Below are 15,629 nucleotides of genomic sequence, written 5' to 3'. Positions count from 1 at the left end.
AGACCGCTGTCTTGGGTCTTACCTACCCAAAGTTGTTCCAATATCACTATAATATATTTTTAAATCAAATTAATTTAACTAGTGCCAAACCCTCTTCAAGAGGGACTCAGGCATATAAAATAAGATGTTTGAGAATGTATTACTGCTAACATTCCCAGTTCAAATAAATGCTATAGAGCTAAAAGCAGGTTAGCAACAGATCCAAAGAACAGAAAAAAAATCCCAAAAGATTTTCAAGGATTGGTCAGCAATTGATTTCTCAGTGTGTTTAACTACAGCCTTATTTAATCAGAATACTTCTAGTTTTTTAGCTGTCTTAATGTGTCCCAGATCTCCATAATCAGAGCTGGCATATCAGGAAATTGGTATAGTAAATTAGATTACTTTGGGACTGCTCTCTTCAGCTCTATAATGTGTATTTTTGGGCATTCAGAATTACACAAAGTTGCTAGAGGTGAAAGATGTGATGAACAGTAGGTGAAATGTTAGTTAAAACGTAATTCTGAAAGAGAAATTATAAAAATATAGAAGCCCCCATTCTTAAGAGAACTAGAAGGCTCATGAGATTGGTAATGTCATTTTCCTCTAGGTCACCCATTTGCAAATGGGCCAAAAATGTTGTTACTATCTATAAGCAGTTTAGAAGTCAGTTTGAAATAAGGTGGAAACACACGGGTCACTTTACAGATATAGATCATTCCAGTAGCATCCAATGTCATATGCCTCAAAGGAAGGCAAAAGAACCACATAATGCTTTGTGGAGAACTACACCAGAAAATATCTTTCTGTGATGAACTGTGGTCTCAGTCTAGGGTGATCCTATAAAGAGCTACATAGTAACAATACGTATATATAGTTTTGAAATGTGCTCTTCAGCACACTTAAAATTTGTTAAGTAAGATATTACTTTCCTAACTTCCCAGTACCTCATTCCCCAGCACTTCAGAAAGCAATTACTGGTTTAACTAGTAGAGGTATAGTTCTAGGAGATTCATGTTTTTCCTCATTCACTTGAGTGAGAGATTGTCTTGAACCCAGAATCTTGGCTTGCTGGATCAGCTGCTCGCCCCAGTCTGCCACCTCCCCAACTGATTACTTGGGCTGGACATAGATGGCTGCAAACCTCCATCTGGGCCTAGTTGTCCACCAGCTCCCTGCCATCAGTCACTGGTCTGGGTCAGCTGACCCTTCACTCTCTCCCATATAAACTTCTGAGCTGTAAGAGGAAGTGTTTAGGAAACAAGGCTCAACCCTTATCCAGACACCTCACTGTTCCTCATAGCTTGCACCTCTATTGGCTCTCTGCCTGATCTCTCAACTACCCAACTCACCTCACCCTTGGACTCTGTGTTCTACCTGACCCTTCAGCTTCCTAATTTGGTCCATCCCTCAACCCAACTCCTGGCTCAGCCTGGCTTGGGCCCTGATTTCAAGCTCTGCTCGACCCTCCAGCTTTCTAACTTGGCTTTTTGGACCTCTGGGCTTCCAGCTTCCTGGCACTTGGTTTCCAGATGCTCCTCCTAACCCTGGTTGGCCCCTTAAAGCCTGAGTGACTCCTAGACCTGGCTTCCCACAACCTGAGTCGTCTAAGATTATCTAAACCACTGAAGCTATGCCTACAACTGGCTGGGTGTTAGGATAGCAAGGTGCATGACAGAGTAGATATATGCTGACCTGTCCCTGTGTACCTAGAAGTGAAGTTTACAGCTATCTCTTCCAAGATGAACATTGGACTTCTCTTTCCAGTGTTTTCTTTTCGGCACTGATTAGGGATGCTCCAATCTGTCCAGATTGCTAATCTTCTCATGTGTCTGGAATAGTCTCTTTGGTGCAACAGTGTTCCAAGAGCAACACTGTACTGTTTCTGTCACTTCTGTGTTCATGCTATACCATATTGCCACTAGCTAGGCCAGAAATGGGGTTTTTGTTTGATATTACAGGTAAAAGAATTCATAAATGCAGAACTCCTGGCTCATTTGTATTCCTCTGAGGACCAAAACACTTTGATGGAGGAGTCAGCAGAACAGGCTCAGAGGCGAGATGAGATGCTTCGCATGTACCAAGCCCTTAAAGAAGCTCTGGCAATCATTGGCGATATTAGCACTACCACTATATCTACCCCTGCACCGCCACCTGTTGATGATTCTTGGCTGCAGCAATCCAGAAGGTAAGGATCTTCAGGTTGGGTTTGCTATGAAGATTAAGACAAAGGAACAGATTCTCAGAACTACTGATTTCCCATGTAGGGCAAGTGTTCCTCCATGTTTAGGGAAATTTTTGAAGAAGCTGAAAGTTCTTGCAAAATTGGGTCTTTCTGAGTTTTGTCCCCGCCCCCTTTGCCTCCCGACCAAACTTGAGGACTGGAGATCATGCAGGTATGTTATTTTTACTGGGCAAACCCAAGAATCTCTCAAGTAAACTGGTTTTAAATACCAGTGTGCTCAAAATTCTTCTCTGCCCAAATGAGTGTTCTTTCCAGTCAAACCACCAGGCTTTACTCCAAGTCTCCTATTCTGTTCTAGAGAGGACATGGGGAAAAGTGCACTTATAAAGTCTCCATTTGAGATGTTTTGGTATTTAGTTCTGTTTCAGCTGGCATTGCTGTTTCTGATATGTTGAGAACCTAGTATTCTGACATAGCTGTGGGATTCATCATCCAGATTTGGCTTCCAAGTTGCTACTGTGATCTCTTTAGCACCAGAATATCTGCAATTTGGTGTTTGTATCTCCAGATCTGCCTGCAGGATATTTTTTGTCAAAAATTCTTCCACACATATATGTTAGGCAACTAAATGCCAGAGTGGTTTATAGGATTGTTGGTTTATATATATACCAACAGAGGTTCTTAGTAACCTTGTCCTTGACTCTCAGAAGACTGTGTGGCATACTTTGTGACTTGGCTGATCCTCTATTTACTTGATGTGCTTGCAAAGTAGTGCAAACCATGTGATCACTTACATCCTCCCATTTAAAGTTCCCTGTATTTTTAGGAGTTTTAACTTTTCCATTTTCCAAGCTCTGGCAGTCCCATTTTTAAAATCTAACCCAAATCCTTTGTCTAATTTTGGTTCCGCTTACAAGCAATTGAGAATTCAGTGCTCCTTACTTATGGCTTCCTTAAAGACACGGAATATCCTTCCCTATAAATTAACTTAATAAAATAGTGGTAGAATACTAATGATACTAAACCCTTTATATTGACATTTGCAATTGTACATCTGCTTCTGACCATTATAATAGCTACTCCCTACGGGACTGTTGGGTGTTGTCTAAGTTTTGTGGTTAAGGGGTTGATAGCATTTAACAAAACAGTAGACATTCTTTTGAGAATCTGAAGCAGCTCTGAGTAGTGATTAGAAATGGATGAGAGCATGGAAAAGATAATCCAAAAAAGCATTATTGCAAGTACATAATACCAGATCTGTGCAATACTGGGTTGCTTAAATTATGCCCTGTAGAACTAAAACAATATAAGAGCAGAGGAAAACATTCAGAAGATGGCTAGAGATGTCAGGGAGTTTCTGGATTCCATGTAAAAAGTGTGTAGATCTTCATTAATCTCTGATTATTCACTAGATCACCTCCTCCAAGTCCTTCAACTCAGAGGAGGCCTACCTTAAATAATCCCCCAACCAGACCTTTACCTGGCCGAGGACCTGCTCCAGCAATCCCATCTCCAGGCCCTCAGTCAGGGGCTCCACCAGTCCCGTTCCGTCCAGGACCATTACCCCCATTTCCTAGCAGCAGTGAAGCCCTTGGAGCACCTCCTCAGGTTCCATCCCGGCCAACACGGGCTCCTCCCAGCATTCCAAGGTAAGATGTTGAATAACTCCTGATGCTGGGCATGGTTCTCTTCCTATAGAATAACAGACATTGCGTGGAAAACTGAAATGCAATCTTCTTAAAACTAGAGTTAACAAAGCAAAAGACTGTTCACTCCAGGAAGTCAAAGACTGATTTTTGAAATATCCATTATTTTTTTATTCCAAAGCTTATTTCTCAATGATTTAATAAGAAATTTTTAACTTAAAGACAAGTATAAAGTGAATTGAAATAAAGAAATGACAGATTGTAGGTCTGACAGCAAAACAAATGCTTGTTCTGTTGCATCCAGTTGAAAGGTATGGAAGGGAGCAGTAAAAAGGTAGACACAAGAGTTAGTGAGACCCTGTTGCAATGTAACATGGAGAATGGTGGCATAGATGGCTCAACTCATCCATTCCATTCAGGTGGAATCACAGGATGGTATCACCAGAAGTGACTCTACTGAGTCTTTAAGTAAAAAAAAAATCAGCCACTTAAAAGTGGAACAACAGTGATAAAAGTCCAAATTCAGTCCAAAAATACAAAGCCTCTGGTGGAAAAGCTATCTATACCTAACCACAGTGTACTTATTGTAGTCATTATAGCAAGTAACTTATATAAAATCATATGGCAGAACATGGTAGGTTAAGGAACAAAGACTTTTGTCTCTGTCCTCTTTTATTTGGGGTTTTGTCTTTCATCAATACTTTAAGGTCGTTTTATAGGTTTTCCATTTTGGGGGAAAGCAGTTAAGAAATTGTCAGTTTTTCTTTTACCAGTATCTGAATGTAACATTGTTAAGTATTACAGTTATAGTATAACATAATATCCCTAATAATGCATTAATATAAAAGGTTGTTTTTAAAGGCTTCCAGTTGTATCCTAAATTATGAGACACAGACGCAGGTTTAAACTAGGGTTGTAAATATCGTTAAAAAAATTATCCGTTTAACCTCCTCTAATTGTATCAGTTAAATGGTTAACTGATAACACAGCACCTCATACATGGCTGCTGCTCCCAGGGCCTTTGGTTGTGGAGGGGAGAAGGGGTGGCAGTGGCAGTGGCAGTGGCAGGCCCTTCCGGATAGCACAGCTCATGTGAAGCTGCAGGGGACAGCAGCTGGTATGAGACTTTCCCAGCCCACTGCAGCTGCTGGCACCTCTGGGAGGGAGGGAGCACCTGTGAACAAGCAGATAATTGCTTAACATTAGGCTACCTTCTGGTTTCCTCTTTAACCTCATAGGCTATGGGTACTAGTTCTCCCTCCTGTCTCCCCCCACCCCCACTCCTTGCTCCTCCTTCCCTCCTGCCTGCCCTGCCACCTTCCTGTCTCTGAAGCACTGTGCCACTTCCCTTCCCCGCCAGACTGCGCCCCACACTATATGTTAACTGGTAATGCATTACCAGTATAAATGTGCCTATCGTTTAAACATTTAACTTTTCACATCCCTAGTTTAAACCCCTTGGTGATACTTGGGGGACTCTGTTTTTCATAAGATTTAAAAATACCAATAATGACAATTTAAGCAGATTACACATAGACATGTCAAAGTAACTATTCAGTTTTTCAATTTTTAAAATAGTCATTTAAAGTAAACTTCATGTATGGATTAAGGAATCAGAACTTGGGGTAGAGGTGATATCTTTTATTAGACTGACTAGATGTTTGCAGAAAGAAAAAAAAAGTCTTTAATTGCAAGATTTCAGGCACATTAAAGACGTTTATTTTGCCAAAAAAGGGATTTTTTTTTGTGTACAAACATCTAGTTGGTTTAATAAAAGATATCACCTCTACCCCAAGCTCTGATTCCTTTTGCCTCTAGATCAATACGGCTACAGTCTGGATACCTGACACTATGGAATAAAAGCTTCTGAAATGCTTTCATTTAAATCTGTCAAATCAGTTTTGGTTTCCAGTTACGTAACTCTACCTTCAAATATAATTGTTCTAACCGAAAAGAAACAGATCAACTACATAAAGTGATAGGAAACATTTCTGTATTTTTTACAATTGAAAAGGCAATGCATCATTTGCCACACATGAAATGCACTCTGTCATGCCAATATACACTCTATGTTATCTCAAGTTACTGATAAATATTAGACCATTGAGGTGAAACACACTATTGCTTCTTTAGGTGTTAAGCACCATAAGTAGAATAGTGTCTCTGAATTTCCTCAGTCTGGAGAGCTTCAAAATGATATCAATGGCTCCTTCACCATAGTCTCCATTATACTATTAATGCACACACAGCATGAAGAATCAAGAGGCAGTGCTTTGTCCGTTGTACTACTGGAGGGAACCATAGTGGCCCAGCAATTGTTAATTGCCTGTCCTGGAGAATGAGGATGTCTCCTCTTTCCTGCTTTGTTGCATGGATACTGCTTTCCTGAGCTGCCTGGCTTAGTTGCATGTTTAATCTTGTGTCTGATAAGCTGCTAGCTGGTTGGAGCCCTGGTGGTAAGTCTTAGCCCAGAGAAGCCTAGTTAGGCATCATTTAAAGCTCATAACTACACTTGGTGGCATGGGACACAATTGCTGGTGAAGGAAGCCAGTGTTGTTAATAGTGTAACCATCTATACTACTGTTACAGAACTTCCTAGTATTTGACTTTTAAAAAAAAGATCTACAGTGCATCTTCTGACCCAAATTATAATTCTTTTTATCTATTGCTGAGAAGGTATTTCAATTTAAAAAACACAAACATTTAAGAATAAAGGAAGGGTTCACATTTGTGCTGAAACGTCAAGTTTATCCTGCTGACTAAACTCGAAGAGAGGAAATCCCTGAGCAGGGGCCGTAGGGGGAAGTCACCTGAGAGGGTAATGTGTCCAACTCCTATGTCTATTAAAAGTTCACTTTTAGATTTGGAATTTCTGCTAAAGTCTGTTTTTAATAAAAAAAACTCTGAGCAGGAATGTAGTTAATCAGCTCCAAAAAGGGGTCTGAGATATTAAGAGGGAAAAAAACAAAATCTCAAGGAAGAGGTCTTGATGAAACTTGAGCTTTCTCTGTGCTTACTTATATATTTAGGCTTTCTCCTTTGTCTGCTTTACCACCATTTTCTCCAGCGATTCCTTGAAGTGCCAGAATCCATCATTCCTATGAAAGCTTCTTGAAAAGAATGATACTGTACTTTTTTTTTCTTTTTCTTTTTTTTTGTTAAGTTGTTCTAGGCTTTCAAAGAAGCCATCTTCTCCTCATTCTTTATTCTGGAGCTGAAACTTGTAACATGACAGGACAACACAAGCATTTTTCCCTCTCATTCCTGCTGAGCTTTAAGATTAAAAAAAAGCAATAACTGAAATCATTTTGAGAGGAAGTATTTAGACCACCCTGATGAATGTGTGGCTGCGAGTAGTTTGATTGGAGAATTTGTCACCTCATTAGCAAAATATGACCCCTACCTTAAACAAAAACAAAAAAACCCTGATTTTATTCAACATTATTAGCATTTAAACAAAGCAGCTGCAGTTTTACAGAAACCATGAGCTTTTTTCAGTCTTTATTGTTCCTCATTTACTGTACTGAGAAAGAAATGTGAAGGGGGAGTAGGGGGAAAAAATCTCTTTTTTACTTCTCTCTGATTCTCAACCTGTTTTGGGTTATGTGTGCTGAGTATTTCTGTGAGGAAACAGAAACTATTCACATGATACATGCCTGTTTTAATTAATCCCACTTGAGGTGGGTGGATCTCTCCCAGCAAAGCTTGCGAGTGAAGGCCCCTTGCCTTTGTTAACGGCTTGATGCCAAAGCATCTATGATTTGCGAAATAGTCCCTGCTGCCAAAAATTAGATTATTCCCCCCCTTCTCTTAAAACACTGCAGCAGTATTTTAAAAGAAAATGCAGCTGTGCACACTTGCTTCAATAAAATGACCCTAAGCAGGCGCTAGCACCACTATAACCTTCAATGCCATGTGTTTGTTTGTCTGTTTTAGAGACCTGATCTTGTTTGAGTACTAATTTTAGTTGCAGCACAGTTACTGTTAAGTTATAGCTTTTAAAAGTTGTTGAGTTGGGGAATCTCAGCTTCTCCATGAGGAAAGAAATTGAATTCAAATGTGTTTTTCCTGGCATTAGAACCCCTGGATTTAAGACATGGGCCCCTGGACATGTTCTCTCCCACTTCCCCTTTTCCTGTTCTGTAGTGTTACAGCTGTTGGGGTAGAGAGCAGAAAGGTTCCACTCAAGAAACAATCAAAGGCCTTTGCTCACTATGCCATTGGGATATGCACTGCAACCCAAAATGCTATGGAAGCACAATCTCCAGTTAGCCACAAATCCTTTTGCACATGTATGGCATCCTGTTCCTGCTGTGCTGTCACGCTCAGGCTGCCTCTGGGCCACATGGAATTCCCATAGGTCTCAGTGGGAGACTCAGGTCTTTAGAATGTAGTGTTAAATAGTGAAGGAGTGTTTCAGTGATCAGTTCTTATGTCATCTTCTGCTTGGCACATGCCCCCTGCTTACCATTTACTTCTGTCTACAGACAGTGACAATTGAGAACCGCTAGGCAGGTGGTAAGGTACATTGTGGTTGTGTACAAAGCTAGTCTATTCGAAAACATATTTCTATCATTGCTACGTCCACCATCAGCCCCGCCACATTTTGTCCTCAAATGCTGGAGACTGCTAGAGAGAGAAGAACAGTAGAAAAAACCCTGGTCATACCCAGTTCACTCCCTTTCACCATCCACTCTCTGCCCATGTGTGACACAGGAGGGTGTGTAAGATGGACCTATGGCCTGACCCAGTAAATGGCAGTTCTTCTGTTATATCATCTGCTGTGTCTTGTTGTTAAGCTAGACTATAAGTTCTTTCCTATATGTTTGTACAGCATCTATCTCTGATCAGGCCTTCTATATACTACAGCTATTATAAAGTTTGCAATTAAGATTGCCTGACATGCCTCACTCTAGGGCTCTTCTTTTGTTTAGTTTCTTGTACCTTTACCGAATATAAAATGCTCTAACTAACTTTTTCTAAGACTGAGGGTTTTTATAGAAAGTTTTAGCCAAATGTTCCATCCTGTACACTGAACAAAGGAGGAATTCTATGGAAAAAGTGTTATGTGATCATGTAGTTAAAGATTGACTTATAATGCATGCATACAAGTGAGCTGAGTTAAGGTTGTAAAGACAAACTTATTTTGGCAGTTCTGAACTTTTAGGGCTGACTTTGCCATGTTAACAACAGTCTTTTAATTATGGATGCAGTGTAAAGCGTAATAGAATAGCTGTTACTTTTAATTGTACAAATAACCTGTGCAAAAATGCCTGCCTCAAAATTTATGTTTTGAATGAGATAAGGTCTCACTCTGCACATACAAGTTATGGTGTGCAAAGTGTTCTCCCAAGGACACGTGCTGCAAGGATAAGGCTTTACTTAAAAGTAGTGTCAGTGATCCAGATTAATCCATGTGTGCACAGGGGCAAGTTAATATTAACATTGAAATAATGGAAGGTTTTTTTTAAAAAAAAATCCTGTTTTTAAAGGGGAAGAAAGGAGTGAAAACAGTTGATTTCAGTTTTGTTTCCACATCTGTGCAGTCAAAAGCAAGCAGAAACCACAGAGTAATTGAAAGTCCCATCCCAGGATGCACTCCTGTTACTCTCTGGTCCAGCATAAATCCAGTACTACCAATTCCAGATATTCAAAAACTTTGAGATTTAAAAATACATAAGTTATCTGTTGTCTGATTTCTGTCTTTAGTAGGGAAATCCATCTTCCCTGTCCATTGCCATTTTGGATCCAAATTTAAATTTTAGACACATGTCCAGCAACACAGTCCTTGCTTCTGGCTGCTGGTTGGCACTCACAACCCCCCTCCCGCCACCAACACCACTGTGCCTGCCTGCAGGAGTTAGCTGCTCTTCGCCACCATGCCACTATTGCAGGCAGTTGCTGTGCCCCCCCAGCCTCCAGGGGCATGTATTGTTCATGCCCTGGACCACAGAATATTGATGGGTTGCAGCAGCTCCAGCTGGCAGGGAGTTTGGGGGTCAGCTTGTCACCCCAAGGCTGCTCCAGCCAGGCTCAGTGGCTGTGGAGGGACTGGCTGGGGCACAAGAGTGCTTCAGTGCAGGGCTAGTTAGCAGGCAGTCCCCGCACTGAAGCACCCTTGTGCCACAGCCAGCCGGGGCAGCATCTACATATGCGCTGCGACACCTGAAAAAAACTGCAGCAGGTTAGTACTTGTATTTACATGGACTACCCTGCTGCAGGGTTTATTAGTTTTGTGCACCCGAATAGGGGCGCACGTGTAGACACTGAGACATTTACTGTGCAGTTAATTAGTCAGCTGCACAATAAACATCTCATGTAGATGTGCCCAAATAGTAACTATCTTTACTTATCAGCTGTAATAGCTACCAGGAAACTGATGCCATATTGACTGAGGTCACATTGTGGTTTCAGTCCTATTGAAAGTGACAGGAGAGAACAGGTATTTTGCTAACAAAGTAAAAGGCAGAGATTTTTGCCGGAAATCAGATCATGATAAATTTAAGATCTTCTTGAGAGTTGACTTTATCTCTAAAATGCTGAATCTTACTGGAAATCTGGTGCTGTGCATGCTCAGTTCCTCATAATTCCACATCTTTGTATAATCTAATCCCTTGGAAGTGAATACAAACATTCATTTGTATTCCAGAGGCCACCTACAGCAGGGGTTAGCAATGTATTGCAACAGGACAGGGGAGCACTTTAACAGAGCTTAGCTTTGAGCATGGGTCACTTCAAATCCAGCCCGAGCTGGAGCTGGAGCTGCAGTCACCACTATTCTCCACCATGCCACTGCCACCCTGCAAATGAAGAGCCCATCTTGCAGAAATGCCATCAAACACCTGAGCTCTGCAGGCTAGATCCAGTCCACGGGTCATATGTTGGCAGCTGCTGTCTAGAGATTTTCCTCAAAAGGTATCTTTCTTCTAAATTGGAGTTTGGTTCCAGCTCCACACCTTCTCTCATATATTCCTGTTCTTGAGGGTCATCAGGAGGATCTAGTAAGAAAAGCTTCATATGCTATTAGCACTTCCAAATTAAGTTCTTCTGTTCTTTTTCTTAGGTATACTAGCTAGCAATTCCAGCTACGGATTCTTCTGCACCTCCTATCAGACATTCAGGGTCAGGCTCTTCATCCAGATCCAAAGCTGGTTAGGGGTATGTTAAGCAGTTCTGTTCTTAAATGCTACTGAAAGCTCAGCAAGTGCCTCTGGAGAATCAGATAAGAAATATGTACTCTGCCTGTCTTCACAGAGAGCTCCCCTGGGGGATAACTAAAGGGCACTGTGTCCACTGGCTATGGAAAAGGGCTGTGGAAAAGGGCAGAAGCTGCAGCATTCTCTGGACTGAGCAGGCCTTCAAAGGAGCCTCTAGACTAATTGTTCCCCTTCTCATGGTGCTTCCCCCCCCTTCCAGTTAACTGAGAGAGCACTGCTGTCTGTTCAGCCGGCTGCATCAGTTTTCACCTCATTTTATAAGCTGATGATTCTGAGGTCAGCACAGGTTAAAGACCTGTCACTTTCCCTCTCCCACTTCCCTGGAGTATAGTTGGAAACAGGGTGAACAAAGAAAACATGCAAGTGTGTATAAGCGGAGGGAGATTTTAAAGCACTGCATCTTATGACTGGTTTTAAAACTGGTTAGAAAACCCCCTTAGTAGAAACAGGCCTTGTGTGTCAGGGGAAGGAAAAAAGGGAGAGAGAAGGTGTGAAGAGATCAGAGAAAGGAAGGAAGGAAGGATAAGAATTTGAGGCTAGAGGCTGAAGGATTGATCTGGGCATATAGGAGAAGCTAATGGGAAAGTTGTAGGAGCATGATTGGGATTGTACTCTAGCTGTCAGCATTGTGTGGGGGGGTGGTGAACTTGCTTTATGATGTATGTTTTCAGCAAAAGACTTTTTGCCTCTTTAGCTTTTTTATTTTTAAATTAACTGATCTGTAAAAGGAAGTGGTCTTATTTTTAGCAATTCTCAACTTTAAAAAGGAAAATTAAGTCAAACAATAGCAAATACTGTTTTTGCCAGGAACACAGATGGAAAACCAAAGGTGCATTTTATCTTCAGTATTAGTTTCAGAGCAGCTAGGTCAATAATAATTGTCATGAGTGCTCTGCCTGTGTCTAGAGCAGGAATGTCAAAAATAGGACCCAGGCTCTGGATATGTCTTGCTTACTGTATTTAGATGGTTATTATGCCATGTAGTACATAGAAAGTAGTACTTTTCTAACTTTTATAGCTGTGCAGAAAACCTTCTGATAATTAATGGAAAGAAACCGATGCAGTGCTGTTTTCCCGGGTCTGCAGTTGGCCTGAAACAGTACTAACTCTTCTGTCCTCTTATTTCCCTGATGTATTATTTAAAGGGATGACACTTCCATTGCATTCAGTTACACATTAATGATTATTGGCATAGTAATAATTTTAGTGGCTGCAACTAGAAAGGAGCTAGGACTAAAATGGAAAAGGGGCTGGGGGTAGGAGTTAGAAATTCCATTTCCTTCCTTGCAGCTGAGGTAAGAAAAGAAAAGAGACTTGAAGGAAAAGAAAAGGGGGAATGAAAAGTGAAGAAAAAAAGAAGGACAAAGTGCAGAAATAGTAATGGCTCAAAATGAGGTAGGGAGGGCCACATATTTTTCTCATCGAATAATGCTGAATGTGGCAATTAAAGTACTTGAGGTACTAAGGATGTGGACAACCAAATAATTATACCACTTTGATGAGCCAGGGGATTGGCTTACCATTCTTAAGTCCAGGTCATCTGATCCAAGTAATGGATTTTTCTGTCTGTCTGGTATCTCACAACATGGAAAGTTAAACCAAGGTAACTTAACTCAGTTTCATTTAGGAGTAAGCTGCTGCCCATTTTACTTTAGTTATCGTGTATAGGAACCAACATACGAAACAGTTGCAGCAGATTCAGCTGAACTATAATAAGCTTCCCCTCCAAATACAGTATAATTGTTTCATCTCTTCATATCAATTACTTCTTTAAAGGTTAGTTTTTTACCCTTGATTGTCATGCACATCTTCTGTTGACATCTGTGAGCATCCTGCTGTAGGTGGAATCAAAATATGCAGGAATTTTGCTCTTCTCCATCAGCAGACACCATTGGCCTACAGTTTTTAAAAGGATGGGCTGTTTAGTCCTCCACTAAAATTCTGTACACCTCCCAACTTGGCATGCTTCACGCTGAATAGCAAAGAATAATACACAGTTTGCTAGAAATAACCATCTTTTACATTAAAAGATTTTACATTAAAATCTCTCTTTTGCATTAATGTCTTTGTTTATTCAAGCTGGATTTTCCATATGATGCATTAGTTCACTAAACAGACTAATTAAAAAAATAAAACATCCTCATAAATATACATATCTGTACATGCGTATGTGATTGTCATTAATGTACAAGTCTGTGCATGAACAGCAACAAAAAGAATCTGACGTAGCAACAAAATAAAAATTGAACAAACTATGCATTTGTTTCCCTTCAGAATGGAGCAGCCACAGTACTATAAATACAATCATTATAGTTGTGTCATTGAGATCTTTTGACTACGTGTCTAATGCTCATATGCTCTTAATTTTGGGGAGGTAATAGTGAGGTGTTGAACTGAAGAGCTGTGTTAAAACTTTCAGTCGTAATGCACCTTTTTTCTCTGTCACCCACATCCACCTTCTCCATACTTAAAAAGCAAGGTCAGGTGAAGCAATTATACAGTTAAAACGTACAGGTGAGGGCAAGTGGTGGGGAACTTAGTGCATGTCAGCTGATCTGTGAAAATGGTGATAACTATCCTAAAATAAACAGAAGCTAAACCAGTAGAGTTTTCTCTTAAATGAAACAACTGCTAAACTAACCTTGCAGTTAGCATGGGAATAGATCAAATATATAAAATAGTTATCATGGATCAGCTTGACACTTGGTAAAATTTCCATTTAACTCAGTTTAATTGTTTTGTCTGTCCATACTCTAACATTCCAAACTTCTCTGCACCTTCACTCACCACCAATTTTAAGACCCAGAAACCTTTCTTCTTTATTTCTTCAGAGTTTCCCTGCAAATTTACATTGGCTTAAAGCTGTAAAAATTACTCTAGTCTGTAGCTCTTTTTCCTCCATAGCCATGTGCCCATAATGAGGAACATCACACATGCATTGTCTGATTTCTGACTAAACCAGGGCAGGAAACTGTTGCAGGAAACTTTGTCCTGCAAAATGTCTCAAGATTTCAGAAATGTTGCTGTTTGTTGTTAGGCAAAAGCCTGAGACATTTGAGGTATTTGCAAAAAAACTATATATATATATTTTATATATATATATTTATATAGATAAAAACTATATATATATAGTTTGCAAAAAAACTCTCTCTCTCTCTCTCTCTCTCTCTCTCTCTCTATATATATATATATATAGATAGATAGATAGATAGTTTTTTTGCAAATACCTCAAATGTCTCAAGCTTTTGCCTAACAACAAACAGCAACATTTTTGAAATCTTGAAACATTTTGCAGGACAAAGTTTCCAGCAACAGTTTTCTGCCCTGGTTTATATATACAGAGAGAGAGAGAGAGATCCACTACAGAATTGATCTGTGGTTAGCTCACTAAGATGTGGGAGATTTGGCTTTAAATCCCAGCTCTGCCCGATTCAGATCAGTAACTTTAACCTGTATCCCTCACCCCAGGTGAGTACCTGCCAAGCTGTTGTATATTCCAAAGTGGGTCTTCCTCAGTCTTTCCTGTCATACTTTGTAAAATTATGTTTGCATTCATAAAAATCTACATTTATTGTAGTGTAGACTTGACCCTGGGGGTCCCACACCTGAGTAAGTGCCCTCAGTCCTGAACTGTACAGTCAGACTGTCTCTGGCCCAACACTTATGGAACAGCTTCAGTAACAGAGATTGCAGGAAACCTACCCCAACATAGCCAGCAGCTTTGTGGTTATGGCAGTGACTTGGGATGTGGGAGAAAGGTTGTCCAGGCATACCAGGATTTTACTGAAACAGGGAGAGATTTCCTTTTACAATAAAATAAGCTTGAGACTGTCCCTTATATGAGAGAGGCTTGGAAACTGATTATGTGGTCCTTTTAACAGCCAATATATGAGACATTTATTTTCCTTCTAAAGAAAATAATAAAAAAACACTTTCTTTTCATACTAATCCTGGTACCCAATCTTTTATTATAAAATAAAAACCTTGTCTGCCGGAGTTTCTGATGCATATTAATAGTAAACCCTGTCTTAGAAACTCTGCTTAAATATTTGCTCACTACAAAGCTGCAAGGATGGTTTCAGTGCAGTAGAAGTCGAAGAAGCCTTAAGTATAGCAAACAGTTGCCAATTGGGCAGAAATCGGTAAACATCAGGCTTTTGTTTACACCTCCAGATCAATAGGAGTGTACCATAAAATGCAACTGTGCTCATGCCCTTTTGTAAGCACTTTCTGATGGTCACAGACAATTATGAATGTTAAATATAAGTGGAATGAAAGGCTTTTAAATAAAAGTGCATTGGCTTCCCTTCTCAGAGTGTAGCTATCGTCTTAAAACAGGGCCTCCCATGGTAATTACAGACATGCTTTACAAAAAGCATATTTTGTGGACTCTGTAGAATGATAGCAGCTCAGAAAAGGCAGATGCTTGAAAGGTTCCCATATGGTTCTGATCGACTTTTAAGTCTAGACTTGCTTTATTTAGTCACTCTCACACTGTGTTTGCCTAACTAAATTTCTCTTAAGACTGAAAAACTGGAGTGTGCTGTTTAGTTTAACAATAATGTAAAACTCTTTTTCCTTTATTTTTAATTTTGGGTGGGA

General features: G+C 40.1%; 1 protein-coding gene across 13 annotated transcripts in view; it reads left to right on the top strand.

Moving 5' to 3' along the window:
* Positions 1–15,629, top strand: part of DNM3 (dynamin 3) — a 330,309-nt gene that overhangs the window by 301,804 nt on the left and 12,876 nt on the right. For 9 of the 13 annotated variants that reach the window (XR_002100164.1, XM_019530778.1, XM_019530774.1 and 6 more), the window contains 2 exons: positions 1,941–2,167; positions 3,577–3,813. Coding sequence is in view for 11 of the 13 variants with exons in the window: in XM_019530778.1 (XP_019386323.1) it covers positions 1,941–2,167; positions 3,577–3,813 (464 nt within the window). In the remaining 2 variants the exon portion in view is untranslated. The remainder of the gene's footprint in view (positions 1–1,940; positions 2,168–3,576; positions 3,814–15,629) is intronic. The other 4 variants (XR_002100165.1, XM_019530783.1, XM_019530782.1 and 1 more) reach the window with 1 other exon arrangement.

The sequence above is a fragment of the Crocodylus porosus genome, unplaced genomic scaffold, assembly GCF_001723895.1.
Source record: "Crocodylus porosus isolate Cpor-Errol unplaced genomic scaffold, CroPor_comp1, whole genome shotgun sequence".
NCBI classification, from domain to species: Eukaryota; Metazoa; Chordata; order Crocodylia; family Crocodylidae; genus Crocodylus; species Crocodylus porosus.
The sequence above is the reverse complement of the archived record's forward strand: the minus strand, read 5'-3'. Positions and strand labels throughout refer to the sequence as shown.